Genomic DNA, 20,602 nt, shown 5'->3' with positions numbered 1-20,602 from the left:
TAATAATAACATAAAACAAAATGAGTACAGTTGATAATGTTATCTACAGTAAAAATGACTCAAAGAGTAGATTTTAAGGGTCCTCACCACAAATAAGAATATGAAGTAATGTATATGTTAAAAAGCTTGACTCGACATTCTTCTATGTAACATTTTTCAAATTATGTTATATGCCATAAATATGTACAAATTATTATTATTATTGTTATTATCATCATCATCAGGAATTGAACCTAGGATTGTTTAACCATTGAGTCACATCCCCAGCTCATTTTATTTTTGAGAGAGAATTACATCATAAATCCCACCATGGAAGTGAGTAAACTGGGAAGATATTTAATTGGTAGATTTCTACCTCCTTCCCCAAACTGGAGCTCTGTTACAACAAAAAGGAAGAAGTGGAGCTAGGATGAGCAATGAGCACTGTTGACTCCAATTAGCACTGGGCCTGAAAGGGGGATAACCATCACCAAACTTCTCCCCATGCCATCTTCACATATTTTATGGCCTCTGTATTAGCCTGCTTTCTGTTGCTCTAACAAAATACCCGAGAACAGATAATTTATATGGAGGTAAGGTTTATTTAACTCAGTATCCAAGATTTCCCAGCTCTTGCAAGTGATCTCTGGTGAGGGTGTTCACCAGATTGTGTGGTCAGAAAAAAGGGAGGGACCAATCTGGCTCTTTTTATAACAACTCTCTCTTACAGAAGCAAATGGGGGCCCATGAGAAGTCCATTACTCCCTTGAGAGGGCATCTTGCAGAGTGACTGAGTTACCTCCCACTAGGTCCACCTCTTTCAGGTTCTACAACCTCAACAATGAGGACCAACCCTCCAGCCTTTGAACCTTTGAGACAAACCACATCACATCATCACAAGCTCCAACAAAGCTACCATCATAAGAGCAGGATGTCCCAGTCTACAACATGTGCGTATGTGGGGGTGGGGGAAGGTTGATCTCAGAAGTCACTGGAAGCAGCCAGAGCCCCCATTCCAGAACCTCTGTGATGTCACTTGTGTTGTCATGGCAGTCTGGGTGCCAACCCAGAAGAGTTCGTTGGTGGCTTCAGTCTGTGAGACTTGGTGGTCTAGCCATGGCCTCTTCACAGAGTATCACGCCCCCAAATGAACCTCCGATCGAATCCTCATGGCTGAAACCAAGCCTGTTTCCAGCTTTTAATGCAATGCTTCTTATTACAATAAGTGGCATCTTCTTCGCCTTTCCGTGAGTCTCCCATGGAAGGTGTCAGTGTCTTAGACACAGAAGAGAAAATAGACAAGGACAGTACAGAGGCAGGGAGGGAAGTGGAGAGAGAGGGTCAGCAGGGGAAGGAGGATATAGAGTTAGAGGGAACCCAATGTGAAAGCACAGAGGTCTGGAGTGCCTCACGCTTTTAGGGAACTATGAGAGACTGGTAATGCTGGTGACATTTTGTGGAGTCTCCATGGTCTGTCTCTAACCTGGATATTTAGATCTGTCCTTAAGGCGAGTGAGTCCTACCTCAGGTGAACTAGGCCTTGTGGGGAGCTCTGGGTTTCCCCAGACTAGGACTGAGTCTGGCTCTGGTTTCAGGTGCCGGTGGTTGGCTCAGAATGGGCAGTGGGAATTTGCCATGGTTTCGGGCCTATTCTTTATAGTGTCCTTCTGCAGCCTCATTTTCCTCAACGGGTCAGACCCAGGCAATTTACACAAAGGTAAGGCCTCAGACCCCTGGAGAAGGAGGTGGTATCCCTAGGGCTGATGCCTATAGGGGTGATTTCAAACATGCTAAACCCCCTCAACCCCACCCCCCACCCCCGTTGCCTCAGGAGCCCTTCCCTCCATGTCATCATTACTTGGGCCCTGGCACTTCATTTCCCAAGCCACTGAAGTGTGAAAAAACAGAATCCCGGAGGTGTTCCAGCTGCTTTAGAAGGAAGGACTGGGCAGGGTGGCAAGAGAGGCCAGCAGGCTCTTCCAAACCACACAGTTCACTCCTCCTCCTTCCCATTTTACACACGACTTCAAGCACTGATCACTATTCCAAAAGGGGAGAGCTCTGTATAGAGCTCCCGTGGCTGGACAGCCCTTTCTCTCTGACTGCCGCCCATCTGAGTGGTCAGCTTGCTCAACAGGGACCGGGATTCCCCTGCCCTCCTCCTCCCCACCCTTCTTGTTGCCCAATGATGCTATGGGGCGGCCCCAAGCAGTAGAGTGGTGGAAGGACCTCCTGCCACTGCCCAAATCTCTTCCCCTGCCAGGCTCCTTAGAAGAGGACCCCAACATTCAATACATAGCACGAGTGAACAACACGGCCTTTCACCTGCAGTGGTGCTCGAAGTGTTCTTTCCATCGTCCACCCCGGACCCACCACTGTCCCTTCTGTAATATCTGTGTGGGGGTAAGTACTCCTCCTTCCTGTCCACTCACCAACCCATCCCAGGGCACCTGGCCAGGTCCAGGAACCTCACATCATATGTGGTCCAGGGGTGGGTATGAGATCATCTTCCCACACTGCTACAAGTGGCTCTCAGCCACTCTTGGTCACTTATATATGTTATTACCTTCAGTTCAGCACTTGTCCTGAGACGCTGGCCTTGCTTGCACAGGTGCTGACATGCAAAGGGCTTCATCTGTGCTGAGCCTGGTGGAGTCAAGGGGAGGAAAGGCAGTGACTGTCCCACTAGCTTGCTGATACTAGATACCCATAACTTTAGGCCGGCTGCTGCCCTGTTCTGGGTATCATTGCCTGTCCACCTCTGGGTGTCCAATTGAGGTTTTCCTGGGTTCCGAATGCTCTTCTCTCATGTGCACACCTTGCACGGGTTTCCAAGTACAGAAGGCTGGCTGGGCAAGAAATTCTTCTCATCCTTACCCAGTATCTGAAAAAATACAGCTTCAGAGCTTTTCTGTATCCTGCTCAAAGTGACACCAGGCAGGTCTTGTCTCTAAAGACCTCACTCATGACAAATGACCTGATGCGCCATGGCGTCCTAACTGTGCTCTATCCATGGACGTCCTGGTTTCACCCTGGAGATGGGGGAATTGGGCTAAGCCAAATAGACCCTCAAGGTCTTCCTTCTCTCCCCTAGGACTATGACCACCACTGCCTGTGGGTAAACAATTGTGTAGGTCAAAGAAATTTCCACGTATTCGTGCTGCTGCTGGTGTCCCTGTGCCTTTATCTGGTTGTTCTTCTGGCTACCAGTGTGCTTTTTCTCATTCGTACAAGACACATGCCCTTGTCGCTGGACTCAGCCATGGTGTATCCACCCAGTCCCAAGGGCCCACACTGGGAAGAGAATGGGTTGTGGGAAGGGACGGACAGCCAAGGGGCAGGACAGCCAAGAGGCGGGTTAACCGAGGGAGGGCTGATGTTGTGAGCAGGGCTAAAGGGAGAAGCTAGTTGGGAGGACCTATGAAGGACAGGTTGAAGGCGAGTGGGGTCAGGGAGATGGGCGTGGTAGGATGGACTATGGAGTTAAGAATCTAGGGAGGCCAAGAAGTGGGGTAATGAAGGTTGAAAAGGGTCAAGTGGGAGGACAGCGTGGTGGGGTGAGTTTTCTCTTGCGTGTGCTGGATTAATTGTCCAGTCCAGGAAGGAAAAAGTGCGTGGGCGGGGACAGCCAGGGCGGGGCTAATGAGGGCGTGTCAGTCGCTGGGCGGGGCCAGGAGAGAACACTTTGTCTGTTCTTCTTAGCTTGTGTATGCACAGCATCGCAGTAGCTGTACCCGTCTTGGTACTCCTGCTGCCTGTCATTCTGATCCTGATGATACAGGCTGTGTCGGTGAGCAAGGTAAGCGAGTACTGCAATACCAGAGGGTGCTGAGGCATCTTGCATCTTTGGGAATCCGGCACTTTCGGCTGATCTTCACTGCCCTTGGTCCTGATGGTGCCTCATGAGTCCTTCCAGACCCACCCCTTAAGAGGCAGCTCAGATCTTTCCTCCCCCTGGAGCTCAGTGGTCATTCTTCCTCGTGGGTGCATTGCATGGAGAGCCTGTTATTTGAGGGATGGATGCATCCTGCGCTTGTGTTGATGAGAACCCTGCGATCAGAATAACACCAGCAGACACCTAGGAAAACGCTTGAGACGGGGGTCGGTCCTGAGTGGTGTAGCATCCTGCAAGAAACTGAGTTTGGCGAGGCCAGCATTGTAGAGGAGGACGTGCCACTCTTCCTTTCCTAGGTGTGATTTTGCAAAGGTAGAAGACAGGAGGGTGTTGTCTGTGAGAGGCACACCTTTGCAAAAAGGCACAGAAACCCGAAAGTAGGATGTTAAGGAAATGAGGAAGGAACGATTCTAAATCAAACCCAAGGTGGCATGGGCAATGAAGTTGACCCCGTGGGAGTCAAGATTAAAAAGCCCCTAAAAGTTGAGCGTGAAATTTAGTTTTGATGAAGTGGAAACCTGGGAGCCATGGTGGGATTTAAAAAAAAAAACAACCACAAAAACTCATTTATTGAGGAATATATTAAAACTGCAAGATTCACCTTTTTAGTCTAGGATAAGGGATTTTGACAAATGGATACTGTCCTGCATTCTCCAGCATGATCATGTTTAGGCAGTTTCTTTACTCCAGAATATCCTTTCATTCACCTGTTGTTGTCAGTCTCTCTCCCTATGTCCTTCTGGTTTTTCTTTTTTTCCAGGATCACATGTAAATGGAGTCATTGCCTTCTTTTCTCTGGCTTTATTTATTTAGGACAATGTATTTGAGATTCATCCATGTTGTCGCTCATATCAGTATTTTATTTCCTTTTATTGCTGTGTAGAAGCGTATGGATGCCCTATAGATTGTTTATACATTCATCAAACGAAGGATTTTTTACATTATATCTAGTTTTTGCCAGTATATTTGTTTGTTTTGTTTTGTTGTTTTCATACTAGAAACTGAACCCGGGGGTGTTTAATCACTGAGCCACATTCCTAGCACCCCTCCCATTATGTTTAAATTTTTTTTTTTTTTTAATTTTGAGACAGGGTCTCACTAAGTTGCTTAGCGCATCACTAAGTTGCTGAGGCTGACTTTGAACTTGCCATCCTCTTGCTTCAGGCTCCCAAGCCTCTGGAATTATAGGTGTGGGCCACTATGCCTAGCTAGTTTGGGGTAGTTATAAATAAAGCTGCCCCAAACATTGATGCACAGGCATGTGAACATAAGTTTTCATTTTTGTTGAATAAATTCTTAAGGGTGGCATTGCTGAGTCATAAGGTAAACACGTGTGGAACTTTGTAGGAAATTGCCAAATTTGTCTTCCAAAACAACTGTAAGGTTTCTAAATTCTACCAGCAATGTTTGGGAATTCCAGTTGCTTCACATCCTCACCAACATTTCACACTTTTTTTTTTCAAATATCTTTAGGTGTCAGTTGACCTTTTATTTATTTATATGCAGTGCTAAGAATCGAATTCAGTGCCTCACACACACTAGGCAAGCATTCTACCACTGAGCGACAACCCCAACCCTCACACTCTCCTTTGTTATTTTGTTTTCTCTTTTAATCAAACCTGTCTTATTAAATGAGTTGTAGTATTTCATTAAGGTTCCAGGTTGTGTTTTCCTAATGAGTAATGATGTTGAGCCTATTTTCATGTCTGTTTGGCCTTCAGTGGGTCTTTGGTAGAATGTTTACTCCTGGCAGGGCACAGTGGCGCACACCTGTAATTCCCACAGCTTGGGAGGCTGAGACATGAGGATTCTGAGTTCAAAGCCAGCCTCAGCAAAGCGAGGCACTAAGCAACTCTGTGAGACCCTGTCTCTAATAAAATACAAAAAAAAAAAAATGGACTGGGGATGTGGCTCAGTGGTTGAGTGTCCCTATATTCAATCCGTGGTACCCACTCCCTCCAAAATCGTTTAGTCCAGTCTTTTGACCATTTGAAAAAATGGTTGTTTTCTTATTGAGTTTTAAGAGTTTTCTACATCAGATTCAGATCTAGGTTTTGCAAATCTCTTCTTGCAATCTGTGACTTGTCATTCCATTTTCTTCATAGCATCTTCCCAAGAGCAGGAGTCCTTAGTGTTGTTTTTCTAGGACTAGGGGTTGAATCAGGGGTGCTCAACCGCTGAGTTCTCCCTCAGCATTTTTTGGCTGTTGTACATTGTACATAGAAAATTGTCATCTGTGAAAAACAGTTTCATTACCTTCTTTCCAATCTGTGTATCTTTATTGCTTTTGCTTTTTAGTGTTGAATAGGAATGATAGGGGTGGGCATCTCTGCCCTGGGATTCCTTTAGTATGGCAATCTCTTGACTAAAGGCTTTTTCAGTAAGACTGGTGGGCAGCATCAGTGGGGGAGGGGATGCTGCAGACCCCGAGACAGTGAACAGAGGACCCTACCTGCTCATCACCTCCCATCCTTTTACTCCCCAGCCCACCACTGCCATATCTGGTCCTCCTCCCACCTGAGACTCTGTGCTTGGCCCTTATTCATCAGCCCTGTGGTCTGCCTTTACTTTGAGCTTGACATTTACTGCTTTGTGTACTGAAGGCCTTCAGCCCAGATTTTCCTGGGCCATGTGATTTTTGACTAGGAAACTATGATTGGGCCTCCCCACTGCCCCTGTCCTCCCAGATAGTGAAATTCAACTAAGGCATAATTTTAGAAAAAAAAATGAGAGCTGGGGAAATGAAGTGGGAGTGGGGTGGTGACATTGTCTTGGAGCAATTGAGCAGCACAAGGAAGAGTTTAAAAGGTATCTGAAAGGGGCTGGGGTTGTAGCTCAGTGGCAGAGAACTTGCCTAGCATGTGTGAGGCACTGAGTTTGATCCTCACCACCCTATACCAATTAGAAAAAATAAGAAGGTCTATCAACAACTAAAAAATATTTTTTAAAAAAAGGCGGTGTGTGGAAGGATGAGGTTAGAAGACAGGTGTGGCCAATGGAGACAGAACAAGGATGTTGCACAGGGAGGCACAGGATGATGTGGAGCCATGAGAAGGCAGGAGAAAGGAGTGCAGTTTCAGCACTGTCTGGGGAGAGCTGCTCACAAGTGGATCGAAGGAGGTCACTCTTCCGAGGAGCATAGGAAGGCAGGAGGCCCTGGGTCACTCTTGGGCTCCCCTGCCCTTAGAATCTTGCTCCAGGCCTGGGCTGAGCCCTGGCTTAGCTGACTGACTTAGGAGGAGTCACTGGCAGATGGCCTTGCCCAGTCCTGCTGATTCTGAGCTCCTCTTCCCATCCCCATCTCCCTCCAGGGCAAATCACTCTGGAACAACAACCCCTTCGACCAGGGCTGTGCCAACAACTGGTATTTGACCATTTGTATGCAAGTGGGACCCAAGTGAGTTGGTAAACTGAAGGCTCAAGTGGTGGACCTCTGGGGCTGGTGGGAGTGGGGTGAGATAAAGGTGGGTTTTCTTCTTTGGTCCCTGACCCCAGCTCCCAGGCCCTGTCACCCATTGTCCTTTCCTTTGGGTTTTTCTCCAGGGCACTCTGGGAGCCTCTGGGAACGTCCCTATTCATTGGCCTTCTAGGTTCTTGCCCTAAGAAATGGGGTAGAGGGGAAATGCAGCCGGGATGAGACTCCTGGCTGGGAACCCTGGGCTCTGTGCTTTCCAAGCTGAGGGTGAGGGTGGTCAGGGGGACCAGGCCAAGGTGGGTAGTGACTCCCTGCATTTGGTCTATCACGCCCCAGGTACATGTCTGCAGCTACTTGGATGCAGCAGGAGGAAGGCACGGAGTGGGACCCTGAGCAAGTTGACCCAGTGCACACACGGTTCTCGCCACAATATTCCCGTCAACACCGTCCCACAGAGCTCCCTGGGCCCACATCTCCAACACATGGGCAGGGCACCCCAGGGAGTGGCGAGGCTGCAGCTTTACAGGAGGTGAGGAATAGTGGGTGTGCATTGGGAGAGGGATGTCTGTGGGTCACACATGTGTTGGGGGAGGCTCCTGAGGTTGGGCTGGCCCTGAAGCTGAAGCACATGGAGCTTAAGGAATGGAAATATGAACCTGAGTGTGCGGGTTCCAGGTTTCAGAGCACTCCCAGGTGTTGATGAATAGACAAAGAGAAAAGACTGCACCACTAATTTGCTAGTTGGCATTGGCCAGTCCCTTACCTTTCTAGGCCTCAGTTTCCTCAGTTATTAATGAGGACTGAGATTAGTAATTTATGTTTTAAAGGAGATTCTTTTTTGGGGGGGAGGGGGACAGGGAATTGAACTCAGGGCACTCGACCCCTGAGCCACATCCCCAGCCCTATTTTGTATTTTATTTAGAGACAGGTTCTCACTAAGTTACTTAGTGCCTCACTTTTGATGAGGCTGGCTTTGAACTTGTGATCCTCCTGCCTCAGCCTCCCAGGCCACTAGAATTATAGTCATGTGCCACTGTGCCTGGCTCTTTTTTTTTAATGGAAATTTGTACTTGAAATCCCATGTGAAATATATGAAGTGGAGCATTAGGAGCGCAGTAGGGTACAAAACCCATGGTGCCCCCCAAGGGCCCTTGCATTACTTCGGGTACCAGCCCTCTCCTTTGTCCTGCCTCCTGGGGCCCAGAGCCATGACTGTGAACTGCAGGGTAGAAGCTAGAAAGAACACCCATGTATTGACTTATGTGTGTAGATTTCCATCAGCCTGATGCCGCATCAAAAAGCCCACAGAGAAGGCTTGGCCTCCCATCCACGAGCCTCTCACTCACCCATTCACACTGCTGGATACCAGGACATCTGAACTTCATCTTCTGAGCCTCCACGTGGAGGCCTCTCGTAGCTGAGCCCTCAATCACTCCCCTATTGGGAGTGCTAAGACTTCCATTCCTGTTGTACATTTGTAAATAGTTTTTACTTCTTCCTACGGCTGCTCTGTGTGTTTGTTCTAGGTTTAGAGAAGCGGTGTTTCCTGGGGATGTAGGGAGGCTCTAAGGGGTTGGAACAAAGCCCTCTTGGAAGGGAAAGATCCTTGCTCTCTGGAGACCCAAGCTAGGGAACCAACATTGTCTAGCTCATTGACCTTGAGCAAGACACTTGTCATTTCTCTCATCCTTAAAATGTGGCAACAGTAATAATCACAGTGACTGACCTGGCTGGCTTCCTGGCAAGGGCTGGAGATGAGAGGAGAGAAAACCCCCAGCTGGCACTAGGGATGGAACAAGCCCTGCCCTGCAGCATCCCTGTCTGACTACAGGGGGTGCCAGCTGCCCAGGAATTTGAAAACAAAGTCTGGCCCAGCCCTCTAGTGGGATGTGAGCCAGCCTGAGTCAGTCCAGAGCCCCTTCCTTGCCGCCTCCTCCCCAGATGTGGGAGGGTGGGGGCATTCATCCTGCATCTCTCCTTCAACTGTGTCCCACCCTGGTCCCTTCCTCCTGGGGTGCATCAGGTGCTGGTTCTGGTCCTGTCCCTGGGGTAGACTCAGGTCTTTTGAGTTTGCAGGCCCCAGAGTGTTGGGCAGGGGGCACATCAAACTGTGTGTCTGTTAGTCTCAAGAGTGTGATCTTGGGAGTGGGAATAATATCACCTTCGTAGTAGGTTGTTGGAGGAGGAGGTGAGGTGTTTCATCTAGTGCACAGCAGGCAAGCAATGAATGCAGCTGGAATGATTTATAGTTATTTTCTCCACTAGCTGGGCGACCCGACCATGTCAGAATTTCCAGAGTACTATTAGTGGTTGTGGGGCTCTCTGAATTTGTATCAAGGACCCCATACCCATATCATCTTGACACATGAACCATCAGGACAGACAAACTATACTGCTTTTTTCCATTCTTGTATCTGGGTGAAACCATCTTGTGTGATAAAGGTGGAGGCAAAAGGATGTCACCCAAGGGGTCAGATGCATGTCCCTAGGGTGTGAGTGTGTGTGTGTGTGTGTGTGTGTGAGAGAGAGAGAGAGAGAGAGAGAGAGAGAGAGAGAGAGAGAGAGAGAGAGAGAGAGTATGCACATGTTTGGTATGAGGTCATCCTCGGGGGTTTGTTCGCCCAGCCCCTTATCCTTTCTGACCAAATTTAGGAGGTGGGTGACCTATGATGCAGGATGTGTCTCCAAGTCTCTAGACTACAAAGTCCCATGACAAGACTGCTCTTCCCTCTTCCTTTCCTTCTCAACCTCTCCTGGGAAGCCCAGGCCCAGCCCCACCCGTCTGCCCTGGCTTGAACTCCAACACTTCTCATCCCCATTCCCTGTCCAAATATCTATCTCCCTGGGCTCTAGTCCCTTTGGGGCTTAAGGCTTTTCTCAAATCTTATTCCTGCTCACTTCCTCTGTCTGGGAAGCCCAAGTTCATGGGCACATGGCAGAGAAGGAGGGGAGGAGTCCCTGTGGCCAGGTTTTAGTGCCTGTGAACCTGTGTGTGCAGTAGGGATGGCTCAACCCTGCTGACCAAAAGGGGGAAAGGCCGAGTGGGGAAGCCAGAGGCTCCCAAGCTCATTCCCAAAGGACAGCCCTCCCAATAAACTGGATCTGAGTGAGGGAGGAGAGAGGTGGTCCAGGAGCCTGGGCCAAGGCCTGGATGTGCATCATGGAACTGGCTGGGTGGGGGAGTGCTGGAGGGAGTCCAGCTCCAAGCGGGGCCCAGAAGGCCAGGCCCCAGTCTCTGAGGAGTTCATGCTGCCTCCTCCAGCCCCGCTGGCTGTCCCCCTGCCATCCTGCCTATCCCCCTGCCATGCTGCCTGGTTCAGGTCTGCACTCATTGGCTCCCTGCCTTCAGGTATACAGGGCCTCACTCAGTCTCAGGCAAGGGCCTTTTAAGTCCTAAGCTAGATGTGAGACATCTCCTTGACAATCTGGTCCTCAGTTTCCCCACGAGGGAAGGATGTAATTTCCCTCAGATTCTCAAAAGAGGACATGGCCTTTCCAAAGGCAAAGACTTCCTGCTCTGGGATGAAGATTTTAGGTGTGTCCGCCCCCTGGCCCCAGCCTAGGATTCCTAGGATTTCCTTAAGAAAGACCCTTGATTCAAGCTCATTGCTTCTTGAGCATTAAGTGGGACATAGAACATTCCTTCCTTTGACATCCTCCACCATACCCTCTACCCTAAGGCTTGGGCCAGTCTTGTGACTCCTTGCCAAGTTGAGAGGACCCAACTGGGCTGCAGCCCCTTCCCTTTTTGACCCCTTCTCATTTCTGCTGAATGTGCCCTTGATTCTCAGACCTGCCCCACCCAATCTTTGGCCCATGGATAAGGCAAGGGGTGTTATAGGGGACCAGTTTTGGGGCCCACTGTCCACCTACCCAGGAAATTCTGCCATCCCTGGGCCAGAGCCAAGAAATGGCCCCCACGCCTGCAGGGCTACCAGGTGCCCACAAACTCCTAGAACCCTAATGCCAGATTCGTGGGACCCCAATAGACCTCCAGGAGCCGAATCTGATGCAATTACACAAGAGTCTTTATTGCAGGCTCGCGCCTGGACTCTCAACAGTTTACAATACAGCAGTCCTGAGTAGTGAGTCCCAACCCTCAGTTAGTGAGGATTTATAGGTATTGGGGGTATACACTATGCATCACAACATCACACAGGAAATCATTTTATACCGCGGGAAAATCAAACAACAATTCTTAACATTGATGAGCACATTCACTGGCGGGAACAAGTTGGGTAAGGGAAGTGGGTGAATTCAAATGGTGGATATATTTGAACTGATTGGTTTAGGCCCGGAAGGGTTGCAAGAGTCTATATGCCAAACTGTAGGGTTGCCTAATCATGTTATACATCACGGAAACTACTGGGAGGTCACCTGACATTTCAGATATTTTTCCTGTCTCCTGATGATTGGTGGTTGCTAGGGGGTTGCTATGGTGCCTCACCTAGCGTAACTGTGTCAGGAGCACCTAGCACCACAGATCCCTTTTGTTAAACAACTCAGCAGGGTGGGTATGTGCCTAAGAACCTTCTGTGGGTTTTTCCAAGGACAAGAGTCATGCCCCCTCCCTCTGGACAGGCCTTGAGGTAGAAGCTGATTTCTCAAAGATGGAGTCACATCAGTTTCTCAGAACCTGGGATGGAGAGCCTAGCATCTCCAGACCTTTCCTCATGGGCCTCTTGGGAAGTCAGGGCAAATAGGATGAGACTCAACCTAGTCACCCAGCTCTGCCGCCAACTAATGTGCCACAGGAGAATCTGTCTTCCCTTTGCTAAAACTTGGAGTCCTCAAGGTAATCATAGATATCACACTGAGGGTCACAGACTCTTAAGTCTTTAGGGAGGGTAGGGACTCAGGGCTACCTCATCCAGCTGTCTACCACCCCCAGTTTTGCAGATGGGGCTCTTAGGTCCTGCAGAGGGAAGAGTTTGCCCAAGATAACCTGGTGGCATCAGCCTGATGGCTTTCTCTGGTTCCCAGGGGACCACTCACATTCCTGCTTCCAGGGCCATTCCAGCAGGGGAAGGGCTTGGGCAGTGACCACAGGGCCCCACTCTCTAGGCAAACTTAGAGCTGGCAGTGAAGTTCAGCACAGGGCTGTCTACTGAAAAGGCGGCCAGTTTGAACCCCTCTCCAACCCTGCACTGTGCCCATAGTGCTCCTGATGCCTCTGGCTCAGCCCTGTCCTGCTCTGCCCTAGGGCCCCACCCAAGAAAGCCAGCAAGTGGCTGAGGGTGAGGCAAGGCTGGGACACCTGGGGCAGAGGAGCTGGTTGTCTGAGGAAGTGGGGGTGTCCTGCCCCTTTTACACACTTTAGAATTCCTTTGTTCTCATGCCTTCACTTCCTCACAACCTGCTCACTTGACCTAAAAGATGGAGTGATCCAAGGGCCAGAAGGAAGTCCATCAGGGGTCCTGGCAAGAAGGGAGCAGCCTAGGAGGCATTCATTAACAGCCCCTACAACTCCCTGCAGGGAGGAATAATCCCTGGAGGCTGGTAACCTTGGCAACAGGTGGAAAAGGGGAAGTGCTCTAGAGGTATTAACATTTTATTACTTTTCCTTTCAAACCAGCCTCCATCTTTCTGATCTGACCCATTTTTTATTACTTGCACTCTCCTTTTGTCCCCACCAACAACACTTTCTGAATATGTGTCCTATGAAGACAATGAAATTTGATTCCACGTGTATGGACCACTGATTACTTCAATTTTCCTTACTTCCAATCACCTCTCCTGTACCATAACTTTGACCTCCCTGCTTCATTATCATAAACATCCCTTAACCTTATGGGGGAGAGATCTGAGACTTGATCTGTCTTCTGGCTTGGCTGCCTCCTAAATAAACCTTTTCTCGTTTGCAAAACTGGTCATTTTGAGAAAGTAATTTGGGAAGACAGAGAGACATACTAAGTGTCAAAAGAAGCGCCATAAACCACTACATGTGAAAGGCTCCCTCCAACACTTGAAACTTTGAGGGCAATGTGCAAAGGAGGGTGTAAAATTGTGTAGCTCTACCCTGCCTCCACCTCTAGACCAGCCCCTAGCTATCCTCCCTCTGCAAAAACTAACACCCCTTACCAACAGGTTGCTGTCTGTCTCTCTGGAGATAGCCTTCTTTACCCCAAAGGGGTCTCTCTCTTAAGATAAGCCCCCGTTCTTCCTTGAATATATATCTACTTCACAAAAAAACCTCTGTCTCTGCCTTTGACTGGTGCATGGTAAAATTCTTTTCTGTCATGTCTGCAAGAACCCTGCTGGCCCTGAGTCAAGGTCTCCCTTTCTCTGCATACATCTCAGACCATTCTTCAGAGAAATATCTTCTCCTGTGACCAGTTCAGTGATTGGCATGCCATCTATGGGAGGCGGGTGGCCAGGACCTTGCCTAATTCAGTAACTGACTGTCATGGAGAAGAGATCTCTCCCAGAAGGGTCCAAAGAGTTCCCGGAGGGAACTCAGGGCAGCAAAGAATTTCAGCATGAGTCTGGCAAAGGCAGAGACAAAGGTTTATTTACAAAGTAGATACACATTTAAGGGAGAATACCATCTGTCTCAAGAGTGAGAAGCCCCTCCTTGAGTTGGAGGTCCAACATTTGTAGAAGGGCCATAGTCAGGGACAGGACTGAGGTGGAGACAGGGTGGAGCTGCATTATTTTAAGCTCAGTTTTCCCTGAGTTTATGTATTTCCCTCATTTTACAAGGACATGAGCCAAGAGCCTGTCAAGATTTTAACACGGTGACTCCCACTGCTTGCCTGTCATCAAGCCTGTCCCTTTTGTCGAAAGAAAACACAGAGAACAAGCTAGAATTTCATAGGACCAAGAACATGGGGAAAGGGCTGAGAAAGGAGTGCAGGTTTGGGGTTTGGGGAGGGAATACTGAGGAGATAGCTCTGGCTGTCTCCCTATTCATTCGTACCTACTCCCTTTCTTGCAGTTTTGGAGAGAATACAGGTATGGGGAAAAGGCTGCAAAAGGGGTGGGGGGAGGCTTTCTTTTCGCCCCAGTGGTATCTGAAGAGCCAAAGTGGGCAGCTGGCCAGAAGCTGACTCTCTTGCCTAGCTGACTCACAGTTTTTATTATTTGATTGCTTGTTTTCTTTTGTCTGACTATACCTACCCTCAATTTTGCCTAAACACACACACTGGCTCATTAATTTAGCAGGCATATGCTGAATACCCACCAGTGACAAGAGTAAGATGTGACCCCGTGCTCATTGTTCACAGACCTAGAAAGGGAGATGGACACTTAAAGAGTTAGTAAAAAAGATGAAAAGTGCCAAAAAGAGTAGGACTGTCTGTGAATGTATTAATCATACCTTTATATTCTGCTTTTTGTTGTTATTGTTGTAGTTTTTAAATAAGGGACTGCTTCTTTGGGGTTAGCCATTTCCTAAAGACAGTAAAAAACTGCCTAAGGCACACCTCTTATATGCATACCAACCACTGGGGGGGGGCCGTGGGTATACATCTAACCTCTTCTTTTAGCATGCTCTTAGTGTTCTCTTTACCTAATTGCCCCAGGGCCAGGTACCAGATTGCAAGAGACATTCCTAAATGCTGCAGCCTGTTGGAGTTAGCCAAACCAAACAATTCAAAACTTATGCCCTTTACCCAGTCCTTCCCTTGGAAACCACAATAAAGGCTCTGACCTTGTTTTCTGACTGACCTGGTATTTCCCTGTGTGCTCCCCATACACAGCCTGCAGTGCATTCTGTTTGTAGGGATCAGTTGTATAAGTCCCTTCTTCCTTCATGACAGTACTTTCTTTGTCTATGTGACTTAACACACATTTCAAACAATCCTGGGATTGGGTATGATGGTGGATACCAGTAATCCCAGCAGTTCAGTAGGATGAGACAGGAAGATAACAAGTTCAAAGCCACCTCAGCAATTTAGCAAGGCCCTGTCTCAAAATGAAAAATAAAAAAAAAAAGCCTGGGGATGTATGATATACTCAATGATTAAGTTCCCTTGGGCTCAATAAATGCTGTCCAAACAAACAAGGAAAAAAAAAAAAAAAACAACCTCCACCATTTCTGGTTACACTTAAAAGAGTGAATACCTATATCTCCCCTACTATTTTGTTTACTATAAACAAACATAAGTAGATAAGAGTTTGTTCCCCACATGGGTTCTGTTTCATCATTCTCAGAGCAAAGAGTCTACTTATTTGTTTATGAACTATCTTAGTATTCCTGAGATGCTAAAATAATAAATAACAAATTTATTCCTCACAGTTCTGGGGACTGGAAAATGTAAGGTCATGGTACCAGCTTTCCTGATTCATAAATAACTTCCTGCTGTGTCCTCACTTGCTGAAAGCGGCAGATAAGCCCCCTTGGCTTATTTTGAAGAACACTATTCCGTTTTTAAAGATAGTAATCTCTGGCAATAGACATGCACTGTATACAGGAATATAGGGCTCTGCCCTCATGACTTCATCATCTCCCATAGGTCCCACTTCCTGATGCCATGGCCTTGGAGGCTTCGAAATTCAACATATGAATTTGGGGGTTGGGAGTAGGAATACAAACATTCAGACCATAGCAAGAATTTTTGTTTAAGAAACTGGGTGGGGGCCTGGGGCTGTAGCTCAGTGGTAGAGCACTTGCCTCACCCGTGTGAGGCACTGGATTTCATCCTCAGCACCACATTAAAAAATAAATTCATAAACAAAAATATTGTGTTCAATTACAACAAAAAAAAAAGAAAGAAAGAAAGAGGGGCTGGGGATGTGGCTCAAGTGGTATCGTGCTCACCTGGCATGCGCGCTGCCCTGGGTTCGATCCTCAGCACCACATACAAATTAAAGATGTTGTGTCCGCCAAAAAAAAAACTATAAAATAAATATCAAAAAATTCTCTCTCTCCTTTTCTCTCTCTCTCTCTCTCTCTCTCTCTCTCTCTCTCTCTCTCTCTCTTTAAAAAAAGAAAGAAAGAAACTGGGTGGAATTTGGAGGTGGTTGCTTTGGATGTTTGAGGAATTAGGAATATCCTATATGTAATGAATTCTTAGTAAGTTTCAAACAAAAACCATGTAGTCTGACAACTTCTGAATATCAAAGAAAACTATCCATTTCTAGAACTTCAATTGCCAGGCTCCTCTGTGTTTGCAAAGTATCTTTACAGTTAATCTGCCATTACTCACATTACTGATAATAGTTGAGAGATGCTATAAGACTCACTTGGCTTGAAATACCTTGGCCAATAACCTGGGTTTCCTCCTACTCTATTTGGTATAAATTGCCTAGTTATAGCCTCTATCAAAGGGTAATTTAAGTTATCTGGCAGAGGAGAAATGTCTCTCTTTGATGATTTGCAGCTGTTGAAGATTTCTAGTAACTAGCTTGACATAGAAATGTGGGGATGGTTCTCAAGAAATATCAGCTTAGAGGGCTGGGGTTGTGGCTCAGTGGTAGAGCGCTCGCCTAGCATGCAGAAGGCACTGGGTTCCATCTTCAGCACCACATAAGTGTAAAATGAAGATATTGTGTCCACCTAAAACTAAGAAAAAAACATTTTTTTAAAAAAGAAATATCAGCTAAGGGTTTAATTCTGCTAATTCTGGGTATTCTTAGATGACCCCTAAATCTCAAGTGTTGAAGAGTTGGTCCCCAATGCAGCAGTGTTCAAAGATGGGGGTCTTTGAGAACTGATTAAATCACAAGGACTCTGACTTCAACAATGCATTCATTCATTTATGGTTCAGAGTTTACTGGGTTTTGAGTGAGAGGCTTTGTTATAAAAGAAAATTCTCCTTTGCTTCCTAGGCACCACGAGGTCAATAGCTTTGGTCTACCAAATGTCCCTCAGTGATGTTCTGCCTCACTATAGGCCTAAAAGCAACAGAATCAGCTAATCATGGAATGAAACCTCTGAAACTATAACCCAAATATAAATCTTTTCTCCTTTCTAGTTGTATATCGTAAGTATGTTGTCAGTGACGCAAACCTGATCAACAAACTGAATTCCAATCTTTTCCTTGGACATATTACCACAAATCAGTTTGGATAATCACTTTGGCAGACACTGAGACTGACTGGGGCAGGATAGGTGTTCAATAAAATTTATTGCATATTCAGTTGAATAAATAGAATCTTTACTGCATCAGTTCCAGCTGTGATTTACATAGAACAGGGACCAACTCTAGTTATACAAAGCAAATAGAGATATTCCTGGAAGGGTGTCAGGAGTTCATAGAATTAAGGCAGTTATCTGGCTTGTGGCAAAATGCAGAATCAAGGCAGTTCCAAGGAGCTGGCACAAATCCACAGGTTCATGAATAATCTGTCCCTAGAATTGCCATTAGCCCCACCTCCAGCATCCCTTCTGATCCAGGATTCAAATTCCTGGGACTTTAATGGTCTAAATTACCTGTTTGAAATAATTAACCCAAAGGAGATAAAAGAAGGGTCTTCCACTCCCAAGATGGGAGGCTGCAATGGAAGACACATACTAAGAATTGTTCCAATAAAGCCTTCACACAATAAGAAAAATTTCAAAAAAGAATATGGTGGTAATAGAAGAGGGGAATTAGATATTGCACTGTGAAGAAAGACAAATGTCATTCACATTGATACTAAAAGAGAGATGGGCTGTGTGGGGGGGCGGGGGTTACTGGTAAAGGAGGAAATATAAGGGTGTAGTTTCAGAAGAAGGAGAAAGTGACCATCACAGTCCTCATGTAGCTGGCCAGACAGCTACAAGAACCTGGACAATGGGGTACAGAAAATAAGTATTTCATGGAGTTCCCAGGCTAACATAGGAGCTGAACAAATATTTGTTCATTGAATTCACAACAAAATGGAAACCTAAAACATGCTATTTAGATACAAGGAACTGAGTTTTCTTCTGTTAGCTCAGTGGGGAATGTGTCCCCATAGACAGTGACTCATCCTTAGAACCAGTTGAGACTTCCCATTTACTCTTAGGCCCTTATCAAATTACTGGGTTATCTTTTGCCTTCTGTGTCAGAAGTATGGGGTCTCCATGAAGTTAGTCTTGGGCTTTCCCAGACTTCAGCTACACTGGAATGACTGCTTCCATGCTCCCAAGAGACATGCTTCTCTTTGTGGGTTTTCAGATAAAGAATCAGCCCTTAACCAGGTGAATGAGAAGTAATAATCCATTTATACATGTTGTGTCAAAATGCATTCTACTGTCATGTAGAATAGAACAATTATAAAAAAAGAATCAGCCCTTAATTCCTGGCAATTATTTATCTTTTTTTCTATAAGAATCTCTTTTCTAGCCAATCGCAGTGGTGCACAGCCAGTAATCCCCGTGGCTCGGGACTCTGAGACAGGAGGATCGTGAGTTCAAAGCCAGCCTCAGCAATGGCGAGGTGCTAAGCAACTCGTGAGACCCTGTCTCTAAAGAAAATACAAAAATGGGCTGGGAATGTGACTCTGTGGTCAAGTGCCCTGAGTTCAATCCACAGACCCCCTCCAAAACAGAATCTTCTCTGCTGCACGCTGCCCAGTCATCTGGCCCAGCTGATGGTGACCTGTGGACCCTCTGACAGAAGAGTCACCTGGCCCTCGAATGCACCATGTCTTGTTCCTCCAGCGTTGACACTATGAAGAAGGTGGTTCAGCAGCTCTGGCTGGAGGCCGGACTCAACCACATGAAGGTTTCCCAGGCAGTTGCAGACTTGAAAAAATTTGTCTGCAGAATGCTCATCATGATCCCCTACTGACTGGAGTATCTTCATGTACAAGTTCCTTCAGACCCCAGAAAGTCTATTCATTTTTGTATTCATCTTGCTGAGGTTTCCCAAACCCACTGCTCAAGAACCAGTGAATATTCAAGAGATCTTAATTTGAAGCCTGTACAAAAAATTTGCCTGTAACACATGTACCAAAATACAATCTTCTACTTTTGTCAATCCTTAACATCTACCTCTCTGAATTTTCATGAATTTCTATTTCACAAGGGTAATTATTTTATATACACTGGCAGCAACATACAATAAAATATTGATTTATTTTTTAGTACCGGGGATTGAACCCAAGGACATTCAACCACTGAGCCACATCCCCAGCCCTATTTTGTGTTTTTATTTAGAGACAGGATCTCACTGAGTTGTTTAGTGCCTTGCTTTTGCTGAGGCTGACTTTGAACTCTCGATTGTCCTGTCTCAGTCTCCCCGGCTGCTAGGATTACAGGCACGTGCCACTGCACCTGGCTCAAAATACTTGGTATCAAAAAAGAAAAAAAAAACTTTCTTCTTCCTCTTGCAGAGAAGCCACATAACCCAGATATTGAATCCTGGTGTACTATAAATCTGAATTTCAATCTTAGATCTTTCCCATATTTGCTGGTTGTCTCATCTTGTTGAATATGACCAGAGCCAGTTCATTACTCTGCAAAACTCCTGTCCTACAGGAATTTTGAGTGAAAATATACTTAAAGTTCCAGACACATAAAATACTGGATGTCTCATGATACCCAGCCATTAGGTCGTGTCCAAAAGATAGACCTATTAAAAATAATGCTCAAGGGCTGGGAATGTACCGCAGTGATAAATTGGTTGCTTGCATGAGGCCCTGGGTTCAATTCCCAGCATTTAAAACAAAAGAAAATTTCAAGATACCACCTCACCTCACCCAAAAAGAATATGTTAGGTGTGGTGGCACCTGTGATCCCAGTGGCTTTGGAGGATGAGGCAGGAGAACAGTGGGTTCAAAGCCAGCCTTAGCAACTTAGTGAGGCCTTAAGAAACTCAGTGAGACTCTATCTCTAAATAAAAAACAAAAACATGATGGGGATGTTGCTCAGTGGCTAAGCACCCCTGAGTTCAATTCCCAGTAACAAAAAAAAAAAAAAAAAAGAAAGAAAGAATATGTTAGCTGGAACATGAAACTGCTCAAATTATGTGCATTCAAGAATATGGTATAATGAATCCCAGTATTATGTAAATTTTTACTAATAAAAATAAATAAATAGATTCCAATTTTTTACTTGGGGGAAAAAAAGCAATGTATTATCTTATCAACAACACCAGAGTAAATCTGTAAATCTGATGGCTGGCATCATAAGTGTATCATGTGGGTACAAATAATCATTTTCTAGAAACCCATTATATTGTCATACAGCAACATTTAATTAGGTACTATTAGAGCTTAAATAAAATTTCCCAGTAAAATCTCTCCACTCTGGTCCAACGGTGTCATTTAGTGATGGAGCAATTGCCTAGCTCATGTGAGGCTCTGGGTTTGATCCAGAGCACAGGGATCTCCCAAATCCTTTAAAGAAACAAGTGGTTCGGTACACAAAGATGTTTGTTAGATAGAAGGAAGGTCACCACAGT

At 46.3% G+C, this 20,602-nt stretch overlaps 1 protein-coding gene and 1 pseudogene across 1 annotated transcript; both read left to right on the top strand.

The window, feature by feature from the left end:
• Positions 1–1,095: 1,095 nt before the first annotated feature.
• Positions 1,096–15,796, top strand: LOC143404229 (palmitoyltransferase ZDHHC19-like). The gene is made up of 6 exons (XM_077110062.1): positions 1,096–1,226; positions 1,575–1,696; positions 2,243–2,382; positions 3,074–3,246; positions 3,697–3,778; positions 15,746–15,796. The coding sequence occupies exons 1-6, from the start codon at positions 1,096–1,098 to the stop codon at positions 15,794–15,796; spliced, it is 699 nt and encodes a 232-aa protein (XP_076966177.1).
• Positions 15,797–18,841: 3,045 nt separating this feature from the next.
• On the top strand, positions 18,842–19,059 carry LOC143641965 (guanine nucleotide-binding protein G(I)/G(S)/G(O) subunit gamma-5 pseudogene; annotated as a pseudogene).
• Positions 19,060–20,602: the final 1,543 nt, after the last annotated feature.

The sequence above is a fragment of the Callospermophilus lateralis genome, chromosome 7, assembly GCF_048772815.1.
Source record: "Callospermophilus lateralis isolate mCalLat2 chromosome 7, mCalLat2.hap1, whole genome shotgun sequence".
Lineage (NCBI taxonomy): Eukaryota > Metazoa > Chordata > Mammalia > Rodentia > Sciuridae > Callospermophilus > Callospermophilus lateralis.
The sequence above is the reverse complement of the archived record's forward strand: the minus strand, read 5'-3'. Positions and strand labels throughout refer to the sequence as shown.

What these genes read in the sequence shown, in the direction of transcription:
- LOC143404229 (XM_077110062.1), top strand. Translation starts at nt 1,096, where the DNA reads ATGGCCTCTTCACAGAGTATCACGCCCCCAAATGAACCTCCGATCGAA. An exon ending in GGCATCTTCTTCGCCTTTCC is followed by an intron (nt 1,227 to 1,574) that starts GTGAGTCTCCCA and finishes CTCTGGTTTCAG; the next exon opens with GTGCCGGTGGTTGGCTCAGA. An exon ending in TCGCTGGACTCAGCCATGGT is followed by an intron (nt 3,247 to 3,696) that starts GTATCCACCCAG and finishes GTGTATGCACAG; the next exon opens with CATCGCAGTAGCTGTACCCG.